Raw genomic sequence first — 23,226 nt, forward strand, 5'->3', positions numbered from 1 at the left:
TTTATGGTCTATATTCCTTCATATTTACATGGGATTTTAACCAAGCCTTAGATATAGGTAGTGTCATAGCCTATGCAACTCATTATAAGAAATACATGTTCACATTTCTAAAAATTAAACATATTAATTATCACTCACTGATTAAAAATATGCATATATAGAAACTCAGATTTAGACTGCGTTACTTTCAGTACTCAAGGTAATTTTTAGAATATCAAAGGATTTTTTAAAACAATATTTTATCTTGAGCTCCTTTTTTTTACTATCCTAAATATTACTTGATACACATTGTCCTTAGTAGGAAAAGAAGCAAGCATGTATTTCATATTTCACTCTAGGCTAATAATTCAAAATTATTTAGTTTATATATGTTATGTTTTCAACATTAAAAGAAATAGAAAATTTTCAATGAGAATAATTCAGAGAATGGAAAAAAATAGGGCAGCACTTGGAAGCCAGATGTCCATTATAAGCACCTCAACTGGACAAGGCAAAGAATTGTTTAAACACTTTAGCCTCAGAAAATTTTTCCAAATGACTATCCTCTTCTTTATTAAACTATGGCAATTCTTTACAAAAGCATTATTTTTTAAAAAAAAATTATAATTATCTCACTTATTTTGTAAGCAAATTATGTATTGGTTAGATAGAAATGTTATATCCAAAACAACCCCTCCCCCAAAGTTTCTACACATTTTCCTTTTCTCAAAGCACATCATAAGGTCAACATCATTCATTTATTTATTCATTCAGTAAATATTTATGGCCTATTTACTATGTGCCTGATACTGTTTTAAGTATGGGGAATACATCAAAAGGGAAAAAAGATTAAAATAGTTGCCTTCATTGAATTCACTATCTAGTAGATGACTTAACAGACAAATAAATAGATAGTATGTCACAGTGAAAGGAGGTACTATGGAAAAAAAATAAAAAGTGAGGTCAGGAGGTTTATAGGTTGGTTGGGAATCATATTATAGTTTTTGTGTTTTTTTGTTTGTTTTTCTTTTAAGGTTTTATTTACTTATTTGATAGAGAGAGAGCACAAGGGAGAGAGCACTCGTGGTGGGTTCAGAGGGAGAGGGAGAAGCAGACTCCCACAGAGCAGAAAGCCAGACAGGGAGCTCAATCCTCTGACCCTGAGATCATGACCTGAGTTGAAGGCCCACGCTTAATCCATTGAGCCACCCAGGTGCCCCGGTATAGTTTTAAGCAGGGGAATTACTGGTGGCTTTGCAAAAAAGTTGATGTTTGAAAGAGTAAGTGTGTCAGAAAAGAGGAGATTTGCTGGGGATTAGGTCTGAAAGTAGAAGGAAACAAGACCTAAAGCTAAAATATCAATTTATTTTGATCAAAAATACCAATTTCTTTTGAGGAAAAAAAAATTGTCACCATGTAACATGTAAAAGTTCAATGTAAATTTAGAAGGTCATAAAATGATAATATAAAGCTATGTATGTGAGGTGACTTCCATTCTAGTTTATAAATTTCAAAGCTGCCTACTTGACATTTTCTTTGGTTGTCTAATAGACTTTTTAGACCAGACATATCTAAAATTAACTTCTGTTCTTCCATCTCCAAGCTGCTCACTTCAGTCCCCCCCCCCATATTGACATAAATGGCAAGTCCACATTCCCAGTTCACAAGTCAAAAGTCTTGTGGTGTCCTTGACTCCTTTCTCTCTCTCATACTCATATCTAAGTCTTCAGCAAATTCAGTTATCATTACCATATATAATCTATGCTTAATCAATAGCTCTCAACTTCTCCATTTCTAAAACCTTTGATTCCAGCCTCCATTTCTCACCTGGGTAAACAGCAATGACTTCCTAAATTCCCACTTCCTCCTATAGCATTTCTCAGACTATTTTCTGCACAGCATTCAGAATGACCCCTTTAAAGTATAAGTATCTATGTCACTCTCTGGCTCAAAGCCCTCTGATAGCTTCCCATCCTACTCAAAATAACAGCCAAAAAGCTTACAGTGGTTTATGTTCCCTACAAGATCAGCTCTCCTTTTCAGCTTGAGACCTCCTCTCGCCTCACTAACATTTGCCTCCAAGGCTTTTCTACTTGCTATTTCCTCTGCTGTGAATTCATCAACGAGAAGAAAATACTCTATTTAAAGCTTGGAGGAAGGCTCATTTCACTAACGAGCAAGTGAATTGCATATAAATATCACAATGTGTCACTTAAATTCGTGCTCCAGTGGCCTTATAAATAACTTCATACATGAGTTTTTGGGTTATCCAATAATGTTAAAAAATAGTATATATACATTTATAAGTGCCAAGGTTCTATTCTATAATTAAACAAAAGAGTAAAGAGATTTATCCTTAAATTACAGACATTGAAATTACTGTAAAAAGATATAACACTGGAGATGCTTTTTTTCCCCTTTAAGCTCTATGCGTCATGTGGGTCTTGAACTCAGGATCCTGAGATCAAGATTGCATGATCTACCAATTGAGTCATCCAGGCATCCAATACTGCATATGCTTTCTCCTCTCACTCTAAAATATATTACCTCAGTAGTAAAAAGAACAATATATTGGAGGAAAACTGTAATAAAATAGTTATATTTTAAATATTTTAAACAGAATTTGTATTTGAGATTAATTATGTCTAAGGAAAAACAAAAGAATAGAATGAGAACAAAGAGTCAAATATACCTAAGTTTAATTACTAGGCCATTAATTTTACCTCAGAATTTCCCAGAAACCAAGGCAGGGTTAAAATGTATATATTTCAATGATTCCATTGTCTAATAAATGAAAGTATGTTAGCTATTTGGTAACAATCTTTTTGGATTGAGATCTCAAGACATATTTATTAAAAGAACTCTAGTACAAGAATTTTGGGATAAAATAATATGCAATGTTTTAAACTTTAGTTTTCTGGGACATCTGGGTGGCTTAGTGGTTGAGAGTCAGCCTTTGGCTCAGGGCATGATCCCGGGGTCCTGGAATCAAGTCCTGCATTGGCTCCCTGCAGGGAGTCTGCTTCTCCCTCTGCCTAAGTCTCTGTGTCTCTCATGAATAAATAAATAAAATTTCTTTTTTAAAGTTTTGAATTTATATACTTTATAGAGCCAGGAATAAGGGGGTATTGCAAAGGATTTTGGCAAAAAAAAAGTGGAGCTAATAATATTTATACTAGCAGGGACTAGGTAATAGAGAGCCACTGAATATTTCAGAGTACCGACCTAGCAATTTATAGTAAGATTTACCTGACACAAGTAGGTACAACTGTTGGAAGGAAGAAAGAGCAAGAAAGAAATTAATGTAATCCTCTAGGCTCAATATCTTGAGGAACTCTAGTATACTTCTGAGGCAAAATGTCTTACAAAAGGAAGATTCTCTTCATTGTCTCTCACATACCTGTACCAGGCAATGTGGGACTTTCTGAAAATATAACACCAAATGAGATAAAAATCACATTCCCTGCACTAATGAGGTTTAATGAATGGAAAATAAACATCATTATGCAAGAAATTATGCATGCACAATGAATGTCATGATATGGGAATCTCCACGCGGTACATTCAGATCCAGGCCTGAATGTCGGAAGGAAACTACTCTTAGATTTGTATTAGTGAAGTCAATGGCAACCTGGAATCCTAATGATGAGCAGGTCTTCATTGGTGAAGAGGAAGTTGATGAGTTGAGGGATGTGAGGGAAGACCACCAGAGAGCCTGGTGCTTGCTTATGGGAAGGAAGACATGCATACAATGGAAAGGGATTGGAGAGAAAATGTGAAACATGAGGCAGAAGAAAGAAGCAGGAAGCAGAATCTGGTTGTTTTACACAGGGCATTAAAGAACACCATTTTGTGCTAAGGATAAGGGGAGACAGTGAGACCTTGAAGAAGGTGTATGCATGGTGATAGATGACAGATTTACACTTTCAAAATATCATCTCAAGTTCAAGTGAGAGAATGGAGGTTTAATAAAGGCAGGAGATAATTTGGGAGCCTACTTAAGGAAATCTAGTTGAGAGATGATAGAACCGGACCTCAGATAGGTCACGCAGATAGTGACCACAATCATCAGATAGTGACCAAGATGGTCTTGACGTTCTCCTCAGCTTGACTAAGTCTTAGACAGTCTACCTTCTGACTCTAGGCCCCATCTCTCTTTTCTTACAGTCTATACTTTACAGATCTTGTAACTATAAATTCTCTCTTTGCCCTTTTAAGATGTAAATATTCCTAAATGCTTCTCAACAGCTTTATGAACAAGGACTTTCTTGAGAACTAGAGAGCTGTCCCTTTGAAATGCAATCATCAGAGAAGATAGAACCCCTACCTCCTAGGCTCTGTGGGAGGACAGGAACCTAACTTTAGACAGCACCTTGTTCCACATTGTAAAAGTGCCTTCTGTCATGAGGAGAGAGAATGTCCCTTTTCCTTTGGGCAAAGCCAATTAAAAAAACAGTTGGCCTGAAGTCTCCCTCACTCCATCTCTCAAAAATTTACAGCCCCTTGTTCCAGGACAGTCAAATGCAAACAAAGTTCTGGTCTCTCTCTCCTACTGGAATAGCCTTAAATAGAGCCTTCCTTTCCTGTTTAACTTTGTCCAATGCAAATTTTCTTTGAAAGTACTGATGATGAAGGTGGTGAAAAAATAGACAAGTTCAGAAAATATTAGTAAAGATAGTAAAGTTGGAACCTGTTGTATGACTAGCTGTGGAGGGGAGTAAAAAAAATGGCTCCCAGGTTCAGATGTGTTCAACCAAATGTACAGAAGTGTCATAAGGAATACAGGAGTTAGAGTAGATTTGTAGGGTAAGGCAATGCATTCAGGCTTGGAAACAGTAAGTGCCACAAGAGGAGAGAAAAAAACAGCAAGTGCCACAGGAGGAGAGAAAATTTACAGGCCTGTCAATGTAAGTAGCCAGAGTTTACAAGACAGGATGTGGCTACATTCAGTTATCTATGTAGACATTAGAAATTTTGGGACTGTATGAGAGTGTTCAGGAAAATTGGGAAGAATTGGAGTACTATAGAGCTTAAATCAGAACTCCAGTGAACCCTAATGATTGAGAAGTAGATAAAGGAAGAGGAAACCATGAAGCATTGAGAATGATCACCCAGAAAGACAGGAAAGCAGATTTATTGCCAGGTACACAGTAGAAATTAAAGAGAACCAATGAAGAGAAAATACATTGCTTAGTGTAGCACTGCTTGAATAATGCAATTTCATCCAGGCTTATGTAAACTGCGTTTCCCATAACAACTTAAACCAAATTATATCAAGAGAAAAGTAATGAGGTCATGTCTTACCATATTTTGTATGTTAATTCAGTATAAATTTGAGTTATTGAGAGTGTATTCTAATAATAAATAGGGCCTATTAAAATGTTTCCAATTTTTAAAATAAACCACCCATTCATGGCATTTTCCTATTGTCACTGGAGGGTGTTTAGCTGATTCAGCATGTAAAAAGTCACAAAGAGGACATTCTCCCAATCACCAACATGATGTTTTTTTGTTCTTTTTTAACCCAAGAAACATCTCCTGTATTTTAAGATTTGACATGCTCCAATTCATTTGCTGCTGTTGACATTTTGAGGTTGTGTCCAGTAACCTAGGCAACTGTTCTTACTTCTGTCCCAATTACTTCTATGTATAGAACTTATATAGATTCAATGGACTTAAAGATATTCTTTAAGACAGAGCAAACTATATACTCTAAAGGGAATATAACATTAAAGATATGATAAATCATAATCATCAAAGACTACATGTTACAATTTCTTTAATTTTGGATCATCAGGAAATACAAAGAACAATATATCTTTTAAAAGGTGGTATAATTTCATCATGATGAAATATGATCTGACTACAATTGAAATCATACATTTTAAGTGTTTTTCTTAATGTTATGCTCACTAAACTGAATTTCAGCATTTTGAGACCACAGCTTCAAATACTTTCAAATAAAAGTCTGGCTTTTGTCAGTAATGTTAAATGTCTCATCTACAAGACACTATCATCAAAGTTTAAATTGTATGAGACAGAACAAAATCTTTTGTTTACTTTTTAGACCTACTGGCGTTCAAGTAGTATACACAGAAGTCAGAATTACTAGGACATATGTTCTTCTTGGATAAGAGTAGAGAAATAAAAGGAAATTTTATTTTTTTATTTTAATTCCAGTGTAGTTAATTTACAGTGTTATATTACTTTCTAGTGTACAATATAGTGCTTCAACAATTCTATACATTACTCAGTGCTCATCATGATGAGTGTACTCTTAATCATTTTCACCTATTTCACCCATCTACCCACTGACTTCCCCTGTGGTAACCATCAGTTTATTCTCTGTAGTTAAGAGTCTGATTTTTTTTGGGGGGGGGTGCCTCTTTTTAAAATTTTTTTTCATTTATTTTGTTTCTTAAATTTCACATATGACTGAAATCATATCGTATTGGTATTTCTCTGACTAACTTAATTCACTTAGCATTATACTCTTTAGATCCATCCATGTTGTTGCAAATGAAAAGATTTCATTCCATAAAGGATGATCAATCCCATGACCCTGGTATAATGACCTAAGCACAGGCCAATGCTTAACTTATTGAGACACCCAGGTACCCTACAAAGCTTTGAACTACTCAAAAGGAAGTCAAAGTATAACACTAACACACAAGTCTACACTTACCACAAAACTCATTTTTAAATAAAAATAAAATTTATTGAGCACTTCCTAAATACCAGGAACTGAATTGAAATTTTTCATGTATCTAGCTTAATCTTCAAGAATGAATATAGATACTGTTATTATTATTATCACAATTTTACAGATGAGAAAACTGTTTGAAATGTAAACTAACTTTTCCAGGATCAAATGGATAGTAATAGGTTGAACCCAGATTTGAACTACAGCTTATACGATTCCCATGTGCATACACCTCTACATTATAAGGCGATCATAGTAAAGACAAGTCACTTGCTCACCCTCCCCACTCACAAAACTCTCTTTCAATCTATTTTATTGTGTCTTTTTCTTTCTCATGACCCGAGATCAAGATCTGAACTGAGATCAAGAGTCAGACACTTAATGGGCTAACCCACCCAGGTGCCTCATGTTTTCTTGTCTTTCTAAAACTACTGCAGTCCCCCAGATAAGCATAAGAAACATACTTTTAGCCACCACCCTGCTGACACTTTACTTATTTCCTGAGAGTCTCTTAAATGAGGGGAGAAATCTAGAAATCTAGAAATTAGAATGCTTGCTCTATGGAGATATCACAGAGGTCAATGTGATAAGAGACTGAGGAATAAACTGCCTCTCTTCTCTAGATTCTGTGTTTGGATATCTAGAATTGTTGTCCTACAAGGTCTGCCACTGTCTGACTCTATCTGATTAATATTCTACTTCATCTAAGTGAAGTTATCCACCAGAAGACACTGCTGAGGACTGGCCACTATATAGTTTCTGAATGGTAATCAACAAAGCAATCTTGTTATTTATGGAAGATTGTAACCCTGAGACATTTTGAAACTTGTGAGGCTTAAGAAGATCTGATACTTATGGTTTATGCTCTTTAGTTTCATGAGTCATTTTTCTAGTAGAGGAATTGTAATATCGACTCCATAATGCTGGCTGTAACAGGAGGGCAACGAGATCTTGAGGGATGGTAAGATTCTACTTAAGTTTACAAGTGTGCTATATTGGATAGAGCATGGTTGGTGCCAAAAGACCTGGGATTTAGCTCCCGCCTACATGATTTGCATAAACTACTGAAATTCTTTGAGCTAAATTCCCTAATTAGTAAAATCAAGGGAAAAAATAAACTCCAGGGCTTTTCTTAACTAAGACAGCAATTTGGAATTTTTTTGTAAACTATAAAGTGTTAAATGATAGCTGGCACTGTTCTGTTTAAATGGAAAATATGAGTTAGCATGCATTTAGTATAATCTTTAGAAAGCTTTAGGACTTACCAAAAAGTCTTATTATCAGTAGGTTTAGAAATTTGATGTTCTTCACAGGAGTCTATTTTCATGTCTCTTTCAAATTTCAGTTTTTAAGATAAAAGATTTCTATTTTATCCTTGCTAAGAGCATGAACAGAATAAACAATGAGATCTTTAAAGAATGTTCTATAAATCAATAGCAAAATCACACTCCTATATCACTGTGGAAAGCCTGATTACTGTATATAACCACACTATTGGTCCAGTGAGTATTCATGTTTAATAATTAAAATAATCACTAATTTCTACTGCTGTTCCTTTGCTATTTCATAAGGTATGCACTACTGGTCTTTAAGTATTTCACTCTCATTGACCGTGGACTCTAAATCATTATTTGTTGGTTATAGACCTTTACAATGCCCAGTGGCATTTGCCACTGATGACAGCAATAACAGATGATGTTGAGCCAAAGCTACTGGGAGTGAAATGCAGAAAGTAAAATGATAATAAATAATTGTCACTCCATTACTAAACAGTGCCTGAAATTGGTTCTACTACATGTTCGATATAGCAGAGTCTGCATAATCCAAGAACCAAAAAGACATTTAACAGCAAACAAAAAGGAACTCAAGCACATGTCTTGTTCAGTGACCAGAGCATGGCATGAGTATTCAATCCATTTCAAAATCTTACGATATCTTCTCAAACTGATGGTATTTGGGAAATATGTCAAAAGATATACTCAGTCCAGTGGATGCAAACTTCAGGAATGTTAGATAGTCTCAATGCATATGAGACTGAACACAGAATATATTCCAAGCATAGAATTACAAAAATAGAGAATATGAGGTCTGTTAGGGGTGCAAGATACATGAAAGAAATCATAAAACTTATCTAAACATGATCATTTTGCTCAGGTGTTTCGGTGGGGGACATTTTGAGCTGGCCTGCTATGGGTACAGAATCTGTAGGAATAAACTCACAAGTCAGATATTCAATGAGAGATTTTTATTTGAGTTAATTACCCATACTATACAGTAATTGCCCTTTAACATTTAAAAGAAAATTTGTATTCTTCCTCCATCTCTCAGACCACTACAGCACTTCTTTCCACTGATGGTGAATAAATTCATTGTGGTGGTGGTGATGGTTTATTTGCTTGTTAGTAAAAGACTCATTTCACTAACTGTATTTTAAGTGAGTTGACATGTAGTAATCACCAAAGTTCTTTATCTGAAAACATAATCCACTTACTAGACAAGTTATATAAAACTGTGCCTCAGTGATCTTATTAGTAATAATATAATAAAGGATAATATATAAATGTATCAGGATAATATATAAATATATCAAAGTTAATGTGATAATTAAGTAGTTCATATGCTGTGACTATCTTCTCTTATTTTTCGTCAAAAGCAGAACCTAAAAATGGAAGGTAACTTATTCTGGGATGAAATCTTGGGGAACAGAACTGGGAGTCTGGGAAGAATGGATCAGGGAAAAAAAAAAAAAAGTAGGGAAAATCCAAAGATATATTATCAAGGTGTTCGCCATGGTAGAGGTATGGCTTGATCCCACTGGGAACCCTCTGAAGACCTATGGAAAATGCAAAATGGTCTATCCAAGGAATATAAGAGTGTTCATCAAGGTTGCTCTGTGGAGTGTTAATGCTTCACATAAGATTGTGTATGTATTAGAATATCTGAACAGCTTCCAGAGGGATTCCACACAGCAATTTCAGAGAAGCCTCAAGGCAGGAAATGAATAAAATCTAAGCTACTCAGAATTTATGCAGGGAGATTTACTAGAGCAGCAACTGACCAGGTTGTATATAATGTTACTCCCAGTAGATTTGATGGTTAGGGTGCTAACTTGCCACTAGACTTTAGCGAGGGTGTTGCCAGGGGCATTCCAAACAAACTGGCCTGTCAGGGAACTTTGCACAGTAGAACACAAATCCAGAATACAGAGCAGTTCCAGGGTGATTTCTACATGGTTAGAAACAGTAGCTTCCATGAAAGATTCTTAAGATCCAGGACCATGGAGATCATCAACTTCTTACCTTACAATAGTCAGGGGGTATCTAGCTGGCCTGTAACCCCAGCCAAGAGCAAAATTACAAATCAAAATAGTAGTATAAGAAGTTTAAAATATATGCTAAGAAAATAAGCATAAATTTTTATAAATGTTATAAAAGGCTTTCATTTGCATTATCCTCTTTGAAGTTATTAATAATGTTGTGAGGAGGCATGTTATTATTCTTTCCATTTTTAGATGAAGAAATTTGAAGTTTCTAAGTCTCAAAGTCTTAAGCAAAACTTCATTGTCTATATGTGATGATCCAGAATAAGAAGTATAGTATGTTGATCCTAATCCCAGAATCCTAAAAGGTACCTGTATTGTAACAAAAGTTCCTCCATCAATTATTTTGTAAGTCCTGACAGCTACTCTCCCCCTCTAGTGGCTACCTCCATAGCCTAAGTGAATCACTCATTTACTTACCTGAAAGCATGAGCAAACTATACTGTTAGCAAAATTTATTTCCAAATCCATTGCCATTTGTGAAAATTGATCTCTTACCAAAGATGCCTACTAGATTTGAAAGAAACTTATTTCAGATGCTGGGTGCCCCCAGAGAGTTTCCAACATGAACTGGCTTCTGGAGGGTTGAGAATTAACCCAAATAATCATCAAGGAATGGAAGCTCAAGAAAATCACCATTTCTAATAGAACATAAGTGACTAATATATGTCAATTCTAAGTAATCTGAACATTTGAGCATATGGAACTGTCTTAAATTTTTCTTTTTCTATCCATCTCCTAAGGTAATGTCACTGAATTTAACCAATTAAAATACTACTACTACTACTACTACTAATAATAATAATATAATAGTGATAATAATTATACTATCCATACTACAACTACAAATAACAACTAATGATTATTGAGAACTTATTATGAGCTAAGCAGTGTGTGAAGTACGCTACTAGTTAACTTAATTATTTTCACAATAATCCACATATCGAGAGTACCAGTAGTATTCTTATTTTACAGATCAGAGAACCATGTTAGAGAAAGGCTGACTAAGTTTCCCAGATAACACAGCAAGGAATGACTAATTCAGATGTGTTCCAGTCTTAGCTGCTATGCTACTACGCTATACTGCCTGGCTTTCAGACCCAAATTCTGTAGTCTGGTCTGCAGCAGAGAGCTATCACTGATTAGGAAACCAAATTTTCACTGGTTCTAAGTAAAGTGAAATACAACATCTCAGAGTAATTCAGAAGTTGATCAGCATCTTTGGAGAGGTGTGTATATGTGTGTGTTGAGGGTAAGAGGAGAAGGCAACATTGCAGAAAGGAAGAAAAGTAAAAGGGTAAGTTTCACAGAAGTGTTTTTTTCTCCTAGAATTTCAGAGCATATTTATAACTTCTTGGTTTCTCTTTTCTACCCTAAACAAATGTGTACACATTTCAATTTCATGTTCCCCTGACTACTATAAAGATCAAAAGTGGTATGAAGCGATTTACTACCTGACCAAAAATGGTCTCACTGTGATCTTTCAAGGTCAAGGAAGTAATTCCCCTCATGCTGCAGCCCCTAGATTCTGAGGCTCTTCCTCCTGTGCTTTACAAAACCATCTCCAGATCCAGGAGTCCCACCTGTGAGAGGCTGCCTGATTGACAAGAAGAGGGCACAGCATAAAACTCTCCTCCCAGGGAGGTAACTTACCCGGTCAGTTTTCCCTTCGGTCTGAATGCTGGTGTGACTGCGTACCTCTTGTTCCTCCTCCAAGTCAGAAACATCCTCCAGTTCCTCTGGGGTCTATAAAAAGAAAGCAAAGCATTGCTGGTGAGAATGCAAATGGAAAAAAAAAAGTCTGGCAGTATCTCAAAAAGAAAGCACAGAGTTATCAATATGACCCAGAAATTCTACTCCTAGATATACACCCAAGATAAATCAAGATATGTGTCCACACAAAAACTTGTAAAAAAAAAAATGTTCAAGGCTCCACCAATTGTAATAGCCAAATAGTAGAAACAACTCAAACAAACACCTACTGAGGAATAAACAGAATTCTATAAAATAGAATATTATTTGGCTTTGAAAAGAAATGGAGTACTAATACATGCTGCAACATAGGTGAAGATGTTATGGTAAGTGAAATAAGTCAATCACAAAAGATCATATGTTGTATTATTCCACTTGTATGAAATGTCTAGAACAGGCAAGTCTATAGAGACAGAAATGTGATTAGTGGTTCCTAAACCAGGCGGAGGGAGTGAACAATGACTGCTTATAGGTGTGCAGTCTCTCCTTGGGATGCTCACAACATCCTGGAATTTGATAGTGGTAATGATTGCATGACTGTGTGTATATACTAAAAAAAAATCGGCTTTACACTTTGAAATGGTGAATTTTGTGGTATGTGAATTATATCCCAATAAATGTTGAAAGAAAAAGAAAGCAAAATAATCAAGAGGAAGATTTTTGCTGGATGAATAGTAATTTGGCTAAGCACTATGTCGTCATCATAAAGTAGGTGTTCACATGTGATAAATAGATGGGACAATTATAATTAAAACTATATGCCATGGAATTTTTTATGCCACAAAAGTTATTACGAATTTAAATTTTCTAGGAAATTAAATAATAAATTTTTCAACCTCAGTGTCTAAATAGCTAACCTACTTCCATTTCCTTTTATCAATTTCAGCTCAAACGTCTTATATCAGGGTGGTGTCCTGCTCAGGAAGACAAGGGTTCGTTGGGTTTCTCTGCCAAGCCTCTCCAGATCCCTCTACTTCTACTGTCATAATGCTCACCATACATGATTGTTTGTTGAATCAGGCAGCCAGTTGTTTATGAGGTAAGGACTGGGTCTGCCCTACTTGCTGTCCTATCACTACAAGAAGCACATCCATGTTTTTGAATGGTTGAAGTAAAATTATCAGTGATAGCTGATTGGATATGAGAATAAGAAAATCTATCAATGGCAATAGCAAACACTCATCCTAACTGTACCTTTACTGTGCTTCCATCTTCCACATTTCAAACTAATTTTTTTATCCATCTTATATTATTTTTCCTAATCTCACTTAATCTCTTCTCCTTAATCTCATTGGGCCAATAATTTAAAGGTATCTGTCATTATTGCAAATTCAAGTAAAAGCACTTAAGAATTAATTTAATATTTATTTTCATTTAAATTATGTATGATTCATTTAATAAAAAGCCTTGGTAAGAAATGCAGAAATCAGTTTTCATGAAAAGCAACCAAATGTAAAGTGGAAGATCTCTTCTGTACATATGGCTGTTAAAGACTGGGAAGGGGCAGGGCTTGCCTCCCCATTCCAGCCCTGGTTTCCCTTCAACCTTGCTTTGCACACAGGCCTTTGTTTATTTTCAAGGCTATGGAGATTTTACCTTCCCTTGGACCACTCCAGAGATGGGAACTTGCAATAATTAAAACTACCTATTTCCTACCGCTAATGGCCTCGATTTGTTAAAGCTCTACGAGATGCACTGAGCATCACCCAATCCTCTGCAGTTATTTCAACGAATTCCAGTTGGATATTAATGATCCTCTTCTTGGCAAGGCCTCTAATATCCTTGAGTAACTGTTATGTATGTATGTTTCTACATGCAGCCCCTTTTTGCTGTGACACTGTGCAACTATGGTCACAGGGCAATTTATTATATTTTCTTAGGTATTAATAACATGAGTTCACTGCTGTGGAACTTCTACACAATCACACATGTTTTACTATCAGCCATTTTTGTGTATTCTTCCCATAGTATTCTTGAGAATCTTTGCTATTTCCTTCCTTGATATATCACCAGCTCTGAAACATCTGAATAAATTCAATTGATCAAATTCCTTTTCTTGGGTCCTGTTGTTTTGCAACTGAGGCTGTCTGGTGCCCCTACTGTGATCTGTTCCTTATAAATGTCTGCTGTTAATAACTTGGATTATACTCTACCGTGAGGTGACATATAACTTCATCATTGATTCCATTATTTTATTCAACTCAAAATAAAGTGATAAGTCACTTTAAAAACTAAGAAACTAAGAAACACAGAAACTAAGAACAACCGCTGCTGTCAGAAGTCATAAGTACCATTTTTGTTGCTGATACTGCAGGAAGAAATAAGCCTACCATTTACGCCCACATACTTCTGGTTTTTTTTGGGGGGGGGGATGGTAGTGGGGGAGGGGCAGGAGTTGTCTTTAACATAGGACTAATCAGTTTTCTTGCAAAGCCACCACAACTGACCTCTTCTTTTCAGAAACAAAATCAGTGGGGGGGTGTTCAAAACATTTGCTGGCAGCATTTTGCATTCTGTAAGGCAAGCAGTTGGCTGGTATTGCAAAAATAACAAGTTAAATATACAATGTTATAGTTAAATTAAGTGGAACTAAGAGAGAAATAGGAGTACTCTAATCACTTTTGAGGTGATACATTAACTACTTCAGTGCTGAAGACAAATAATAATAAAGCAAGCATTGTAAAAGGGAAGAGGAATGCAGGTACCCTGTATTTTATACTCTTAAAAAAAGCTTCCTCCTACTCATCCAGTAACTTTGGAAGATGCAAACATCTGAGAGGTGTGTGTGTGTGTGTGTGTGTGTGTGTGTGTTTCTAATTAATTTTCATTCTAGGGGAAGGGAGACCAACTATCTTAGAGCAGGGTCATGTATTAGAAAGATCCAAAAATGTTGAGTAATAGAGACCTAAATTTGAATTCTGGCCCTCTGATCAGTGATTGTGGGACTTCAGGCATTTGTGTACCATTTTTTTTTTAATTTTTTATTTATTTATGATAGTCACAGAGAGAGAGAGAGGCAGAGACACAGGCAGAGAGAGAAGCAGGCTCCATGCACCGGGAGCCTGATGTGGGATTCGATCCCAGGTCTCAGGGATCGTGCCCTGGGCCAAAGGCAGGCGCCAAACCGCTGTGCCACCCAGGGATCCTGTGTACCATTTTAAACTTTGGTTTCCTCAGAACAAAGTTTTACATAATAATACCTAACCCTGAAGTTTATTGTGAGGCTCAATTGTAGTAAGAAGCTTTAAGTAAGTATTACTTCGCCAACAAACAGCTGGAGTGTAGGAAAAGTTTGTTTCTTTGTTTCTATTACTTTTTCTCCTCTTCTTCCACTATTCTAACCCTCCTCCCATCACACTTTATATTTTTGGATAAAACATTTGTGGCAATTTGAATATCTCCATTTTACTCCAAATTTGTTATTCTGGGTTGATCTGATACTTACTAGCTGCTTCTAATTACATTCAACCCATTTTGAGTATATAATGTCCTGTGTTAAACAAGGTTTAATATAATTCCACACATATTGTTCTTTCTTCAATTCCCAGTAAAGATTTGTTTTAATCTGATTTAAATTATCCCTTAAGCTGGGCCCAGCAAAGATTCTCTCTCACATAGATTCTCAGTGATGATGCAAATAACTTCCCCTCTCTGAGCTGGGCTCTTAATCAAACCAAGAGAAAGATATCTTTCTTCTTCTTCTTCTTTTTTTTTTTTTTTTCCTGGAAAGAGTGTTAATAAACTCAGTTATTATTCATCTATTTCTTATATGAGAATTTAGGAAAACTATTTCATGTGTTTCTTTTTTTTTTTTTTATTTCATGTGTTTCTATTTTAACTCTTGTTTGTTGTGAAGCATTTCTTAGATAGCTCAAAGTGATTTTAAATTAGCTTAGTTTCCTCACCTGGTAAAATGGCAAAACTATTACCTAATTCTTGGGGTTATTGTGAGAATAAAATGAGATGATGAACTGGAACATTACTCAGAGACTAGAAAGTATTGAAGTTGAATATTTTTTGTGATTATTATAAATTATTATTATAAATTTTATTATAAGGCCCCACTTTATGCAAGAGGCCAGAAACAAGTATATAACTTGGAAATATTCAGGCGGAGGTTTTCATATAGAAACTGGAGCTTCAATGACTATAGTGGCACATTAAACTTCAGAGTCATAATAAACTTATATATAAATGTATATAGACTTACTGAGATAGAAATGACTGCATTTATATAACTTTTTTTCCCAAGGCACTTAATGCTCTCTACAGACTTTATCTCATTAATTCTTTCAGCATTCCTAGTGAATGCTATGCAGGATTATTATACATAAAAATTCACTGGCACAGACTTTATGAATGCTTAAATTTAAAATATTTAAAAAAAGAAACTTGTGGTCACCAAAGAGATAAGAAAAGAGGAAAGAAAAGAAGAGAAAGAAGGAAAAAAAGAGAAAAAAAAAACAAGAAAAATATAGTCTAGTTTTAAGAGTCATGCTTGACATTTTCCTCTCAAATTAAAGTTGAATTCTAAATCCTGCAGATGATTTGGTCATAAATCATATTTCTGTGACTATCCATCACTGTCTTACTAAAATCAAGTAACTGCCCCAGCAGTGTCAGGAGCAGTCTGATACTCAGGGAGGCTGTTAGGAAGGGTGCTATGGGGATCTTCCGAAGCAGACAGTGGGAATAGCATGCTTGGTCAGGGCCTCCTAGATGAGCTGATAGCACAGGATGATTTTGGAATGTCAAAGTGGAGAGTCTCAAATTAAAATACATTTGTATAAGAGGGGTAGGTATATTAATACATAATTTCAAATTATAGAAAACTAAGAAATGCCTTTTTGCTGAAAACATACAAACAGGCTCCTTTTCTACTCCTCAAACATGGCCCACTCCTCTGCTCCTTCCATGCCAGGTTCTTTGGCTCCGTGTATTCACTGCTCTTTTGCCTGGAATGATCCTAGAGCTCTCACATGGCTGGATCCTCCTCACCATGGGAATTCCGATGCCTATCTTCAGCCTTATCCAGTCTTCTCTGGTCGGTCTGTCTAAAAGTAATCCCTCCCCTACTTCATTTATTTATTCATTACCTTGTATTTCTTTCTTTAACTCTCCTGTCCTGGTCAAAACCTGAAATTATATTTTTCTTCCTTTTTTTTTTTTGAGAGGGGATATGTTTTGGTCTTATCTCATTAGAGCATAACTTCCATGAGAATAAGGATATTATCTGTCTTGTTTACCTCACTCTGAGCACCTTGAGACAAAATATAATATGTATTTAATAGAAATACACTAACTGACAAAAGAAAGAAATTATTTAATGACTAATAAGCATGGTATCAATGTCAGAAGAATTTCATGGAACATTTTTTAAAATATAGAGTAATGTTTAGTCATATCCCTTTTGCCTTCAGTGTTGATTTAATGATTCCTTGCTTAAGGGAAAGTTTGAGGCAAAGATTCCCAAATTTCATTTTTTAAAAATAAAGACTATAGAAATTAGAAATAATAGATTTTGTGCAGAGAGATCTTCCAGAAGCTCAAGATTCTCAGATTTGGAAGAGTAGGAAGATGTCTACATGTCCCATTAAAAGTTCAGTGTGTATGTAAAAAGGCTTTAGAGAAAACATCATCTAAACTCAGACCAGAGTTTCACATTTTCCCCTAAAGTACCGTGGAAACAGCAAGTAGTACACCTGAAGGAGCAGCATGGGCTAGGTCAATGGGTATCTCACTGGTAACCACAATGGGAAAATGACAAGTAATTGGTGGGTCATTCTGATGTCTTGATACATCTAAGCCTTTAGAAAAATAGTCTCTCAAACTTGGCACTACAGACATCTTGCTCTGAATAATTCTGGTTGCAAGAGACTTGTATATTGTGGGGGTGTTTAGCACTACCCTAGCTTCTACACACTACATGAAGTAGGACCCTCTCAAGTTGTAACAATCAAAAGTAGCTCCAGACATTTCCATATGTCCCCACATGACAGGGCAGGGGGAAGGGGTGAGGAGGGAATCACCCCTGTTTGAGAACTACTGATCTAGAATTTTGGTTCACCCAGCCCAATACAAGTGATAAAGGTAAAGGGAAGTTCCAAAGACTATGTTTAAATTCCCCATGAGAAAATGTAAAAACAGGCTGTGTTAGAAAATACAAAAATAAGAAGTCCTTTTTTTTTCTTCTACACCTGAGATGATAACTCATACCGCACATAACACCAGTATGGTTATCAGACAGAAGAGGGCACATAACACCAGTATGGTATTTATTCATTTTAGTCCTAACCAAACATATGCAAGACTATCTCACAAGATTTTTGAAGAAAACATTACAAATTTGGTCACAGTTGTATGCCAGGATTTAATGAGCTGCTTTCATTCTGTGGTACTTTTTTCAATTTTGTTTAATAATGAAGAAATGATTACCTAAAGATATGCAGTGATAGTCCAAGTTTGTTTGATCAGTAATAAAGAGTTAAAAAAAATCAAATTAAGTTATCTCAACTAACATATTTGAGTGTCTATTTCTTTCATGCATACAAACACACTATTATTCTAGATTCTGGAGATCTTGAGACAAATAAAACATAATTCTTGCCCTCAAGAGAGATAAAGGGTAAAGATATTAAATGGAAATAAAAGATATTCCCTAGAGTTACATGGTTTGAGACTGAGATTGAATGGTAATATACAGAGAAATTTCCTTAGAAATGACAGGCAGAAGAGGGAAAGGAGTGTAAAATACCTCAGGTTAACCTGGGAAGGCATTTCTTGTATTATCAGAAAGCTGGTGGGTTTGTGATATTGTGGTAGTTTAATGAACTTGAAGTTAGAATACCTGGGTTTCCATTCTAACTTTGTCACCAATTAGTTGTATGTTGTTAGGCAAATCTCATAATTTTTCTATGCTTCAATTTTCTCATCTATAAAATAGGGATGGGAAGTAAGTAATACTTGATATATTCTGGAAGTCCCTCAAGTTTTAAGATTTTATGAGTTCATGTAAATCGAAGAAATAGCGTTAATGTGGATGAAATGTTTCTTCAGTACTGGGACTCCTCAACACTAGAAGAGATCTGGTAAATCCACTGATTTCAGTTGAAACAAATTCATTCTAATTCATCATACCAATTAGAAATATGGTTCCTCTCCTGAATAGATATATCTTCTCACTCTCACAAGGAATGAGAAGGCATATATTATTCTGTTTTATAACTCTAATGCCTAACACAATGCTGGCAAAAAGTAAGTGCTCAAAAATATGGTTTTTAGTGCATTAATACAAGAAAGAAAATAAAAAGAGGAAAAAATAAAGAATGATGTGCATAAAGACACATATCACTATTTGCCACAATAGATCATTGGTGAGTTTTCTTCTTATAATTTTTCAAAAAACAATTCAAAACTGCCTCTAGATACCATTATCATCTCTCTATATTTCACAAGCCATTTCTTCTTTTCCAACATGCTAAGAATATAACACCATATAAGTTATCATATGGTGAAACTAAGAAGCCTGGGTGAGTAGTATATCCCTTAAAGGCTACAACAATGGAAATACAGTTTGACAAAGCTATGTTGCAGAATATATTAAAAAAAAACAGTAAAGTAAGAGGAAAGACTACATCTACAATGTATAAGAGGATGTAATTAAACATGTAATCAAATAGGACAACTTGGGCAAAGCAATCCTGAACACATATAATACTGCTGACAGAGGAGACACAGCCTTAGTTGTTCATGTATTTTCTATGAAATAAGTCTCTACTAGTTTTCTACTTAAAAACCTATCCAGGCCCGCAACCATCAAATAGTTAATCATACAAAATGCCTTATGGTTGAACCTGGATTATGATGATTATCATAAGGGGTGATCATTACAATCATTTAACTTTACATAAAGTCTTTCTAAGGACTCAAGTAATGATAGAATCACACAGGGTAAAGTATATTGTAACCTTAAGCCTTCTTTCTCTCAGGAAGCTTGTGACAGTCATGCCTCTTTCTGAAGACACCAATGAGGCTAATAACTGTGGAAAAGCACACAGCAAATCAGCAAGAGGGTCATAAATGAAAGTGGCATCATCAATATCATGGTACTTATTCAACCACCAAATGAGCTGGTGATCCAGCTCTAATTCCCAGGACTGAATGTCTAATTCATGGAAACTGTCATAAGAAGTATTCCAGCTTGACATTTAAATAAAGATATGAAAGACTAATGAAGCCATAAAGAATAGGGTTTGAATGAAAGCATGTTTTTGGAAAGTTCAACTATGAGAAACATCTAGATTCAGATCAGGATCCTTTAAAAAAAAGATTTTATGTATTTATTTGAGAGAGAGGGAAAGCAAGTGAACACATGTGGGGAGAGGGGCAGAGGAAGAGAGAGAAGCAGACCCCCTCCCACTGAGCAGGGAGCTCTCTGTGGGGCTTGATCCAGGGACTCTGGGATCATAACCTGAGCCCAAGGCAGAGTCTAACCAACTGAGCCACCCAGATGCCTCCAGATTGGGACCCTTGACATTCTTCTTTTTGAAAACAGAAAGGTGAGGAAATCATTTTTAATCATTTAATTATTCATTAACAACACTCCGCTGGGTTATTCCACATTCCTTTCCTCTTTCAATCTTAACAATAAACCTGAGGAGGCAATTGTTAAAATTTCAATACCGTAGTTGAGGAAACTGAGACCTAGAGTTATCAAAACCTGTCCAGGATTGCACACTTAATAAAATACTTCTTCAAAGTAAGTCCTGTGTTAATTTTATGGACCAGCTTGGTAGTCACAAATGCAAGGTAAAGGTGGTAACTGAATACTTAAAATTTCCAAGTCTAGAAAATAAGCTTCAAGCAGCATGAGTATATTGCTTATAGAGCAAGGTGGGCCAGGTATCTAGGGGTTGTGATCAGCAGCACACCAGTAGATTGGTCCTAAAGCTACTCCTCCCCCTGCTGGATATAATTTCTAGACCTGTAAACTTGGCATCTGGAGCAAATAGATGATGATTCAGCCTTTCTTCATTGCTCCACTGCCACTACCTTGAACCATATATATAGTCTTTAGAAACTCAACTAAAAGAAATCCTGATCATTTATCAGGATGTTGTCTCAGCTTCAAGTTATACCAAACTTGAGATGATTTTGGTCCCTAGCATGAGCAAAAGTGTGTCAATAAATTTGAAAAAAAAAATGCTCCTGAGTCATTCTTTGTTCTTCTTTCTAGTTCTATGAATTAATCTATACAGATTGGCAAAAATATTAAATATGTTTGGACAGAGTTGTGAGTTTATATTCTATTTCCAAATTATGAGCAGAAAACATGAGCTAAGTATTTTGCCAAAGTTCTTACACTGAGGCAAGAACTGTGGCAAAGCATAATATGAAGAGTGAGAATCTGGTTCCAGGTCAAATGCTTCCTTTAAGAGCTTGTGACCTCAAACAAATACATGGCTTGATGACAACTCAATTTCTTTAGAAGTAAATGAAAAAGTTGGAACTAAATGATTAAAAAAAATCTCACACAATTCTATTGTTCACTCTACAAGTCTATGGCAAGTTTGTTTATAATGAACATTGAAACCGGGAGCCTGACGTGGGATTCGATCCCGGGTCTCCAGGATCGCGCCCTGGGCCAAAGGCAGGCGCTAAACCACTGTGCCACCCAGGGATCCCTAAAACAACTTTTTAAACTTGTTTTATCCAGGACTACATAGGACGATGGTTCTTCATAGGCAATAAGTGATGATGCCTTAGAGAATTATGGCAGTACAATTACGCTCACTGCTTTATAGATAGGTGATGTTCAGTTGTTAGAAACAATAGAATAACAATAGCAAGAGGAGTAGTAGAGATTGTGGTAATGATGGTGGTAGTGGTGGCAGCCACAATAGATGACTAATAACCACCCTGACCTTCAACTTTTTGGGTATGAATATTGCTATAATGAAGACCCGACAAATCCTACTATATTTGAAGTGAGGAAAATCTCACCTTTCCATCAAACTCCTTGCCAAACAGACTCATATCTGAATTTGTGTTCATATCTTAGAATAGACAGCTGAAGAGAGGTTATCTAACTGAGCAACTATTAATTTTTCTGTTTCAAAATAGCTATTCTATAAATATTAAAATAAGAGTTTCAGAGGAGCACCTGAGTGGCTCAGTCAGTTGTGTCTGACTCTTGATTTTGGCTCATTTCATGATCTCATTGTCCTGAGATTTAACCCCACTATGGGCTCCATGCCCAGCATGGAGTCTGCCTAAGATTCTCTTTCAATCTCTGCCCCTCTCCTCTCCCACATACCCACTCTCACTCACACACGCACTCTCTCTCTCTTTCAAAAAATTTTCAGAGAAATTTAATAGTAAAGAAAACTCACTTAATGCACTTTTAACTGAATGTATACATATATGTATATTCTAATTATATAAAACGTTGTGCGTATATGAGACAGAGAGCTATTATACGTGGTTTTTCTTCTTTATAATTGTTTTATTTTAAAATTTTTACAACAATAAATTATGCTTTTATCATTGGGGGAAGAACAAGCAACGAGTGTTACGAGAAAATCTGCTTCAGGTTGAATGTGCCATTTCAAGGACATGTCAGCAATAAAAAAAAAAGCAAGATTGCAAAACTCACTGCAGGGGGAGCTGGCCTTGTCACTTTGCAATTGGTCTATCAACTTGGCACGATATTCGAAGCTGATATGGACACAGACAAAAGCATTTAATAAGTGAGAGGAAAATGGAAGCATATGTCTTCATTATCAGAGCAAATACTACAGAAGACTGTGATAGCAGATACAGAGGAATATCCCATACCTGGCCCCCACACTGTGTCCCCATATTACATGGTGCTCTTTTGAGCTCTGTGGATGTGTAGAAGCATTTGTCTCATTATTTCACATACAATATTTTCAGCGTCCTGGAAACTGGCTTTACAAAGTGTTCCTTAACAAAGATTTTGAGGAAAGGAAAGTTGTGGTTTGATTTCCCAGGGGGGATATATATTTTTTAACGTACAGGAAATCTTTTGCTTCCAGAAATTGTTAAGGCAGCCAGGTATAATATCAACAGTCCTAACCAAATTCATCTATCTAGATTTGCAAAGTAATCCCAGGCACAGTAATAAAGCAGAAAACTGCCTGCTGTGTTCCAGCCATGGAGATTATGTAAGGCTAAGGTGTCCAAACCTGACACTCCTATTTCACTGAACTAAAAAATGGAAAAATATCAAAGAAATTCAACATTACTGAGAAGATGTTGCTCAGTAAGACAGTAATTCAGATCTATATTAGAGCTTTGTACATATTATTCAGGGTTATTGGATTGAAGTTTGCTTTATGGGACATAAGAATTCCCTACACTAGTAGAAAAAAGTACCTTAAGTTGGCAGCTTATATATAAAATAGAACACTAGAATGCAACAAAACAAATATTTGGACAACCCCTAAGGAAG

General features: G+C 35.7%; 1 protein-coding gene and 1 long non-coding RNA gene across 6 annotated transcripts in view; one reads left to right on the plus strand and one right to left on the minus strand.

Moving 5' to 3' along the window:
• Positions 1 to 23,226, minus strand: part of CTNNA3 (catenin alpha 3) — a 1,664,912-nt gene that overhangs the window by 174,079 nt on the left and 1,467,607 nt on the right. For all 5 annotated transcript variants that reach the window (XM_072823257.1, XM_072823258.1, XM_072823262.1 and 2 more), the window contains one exon: positions 11,655 to 11,747. In XM_072823257.1, coding sequence (XP_072679358.1) covers positions 11,655 to 11,747 — 93 coding nt within the window. The remainder of the gene's footprint in view (positions 1 to 11,654; positions 11,748 to 23,226) is intronic.
• On the plus strand, positions 12,645 to 19,964 carry LOC140631917 (uncharacterized). Its single transcript, XR_012029464.1, has 3 exons — positions 12,645 to 12,792; positions 16,675 to 16,797; positions 19,742 to 19,964. It is a non-coding gene; the product is annotated as an uncharacterized lncRNA (long non-coding RNA).

Source organism: Canis lupus, chromosome 4 (genome assembly GCF_048164855.1).
Source record: "Canis lupus baileyi chromosome 4, mCanLup2.hap1, whole genome shotgun sequence".
Classification (NCBI taxonomy): Eukaryota; Metazoa; Chordata; class Mammalia; order Carnivora; family Canidae; genus Canis; species Canis lupus.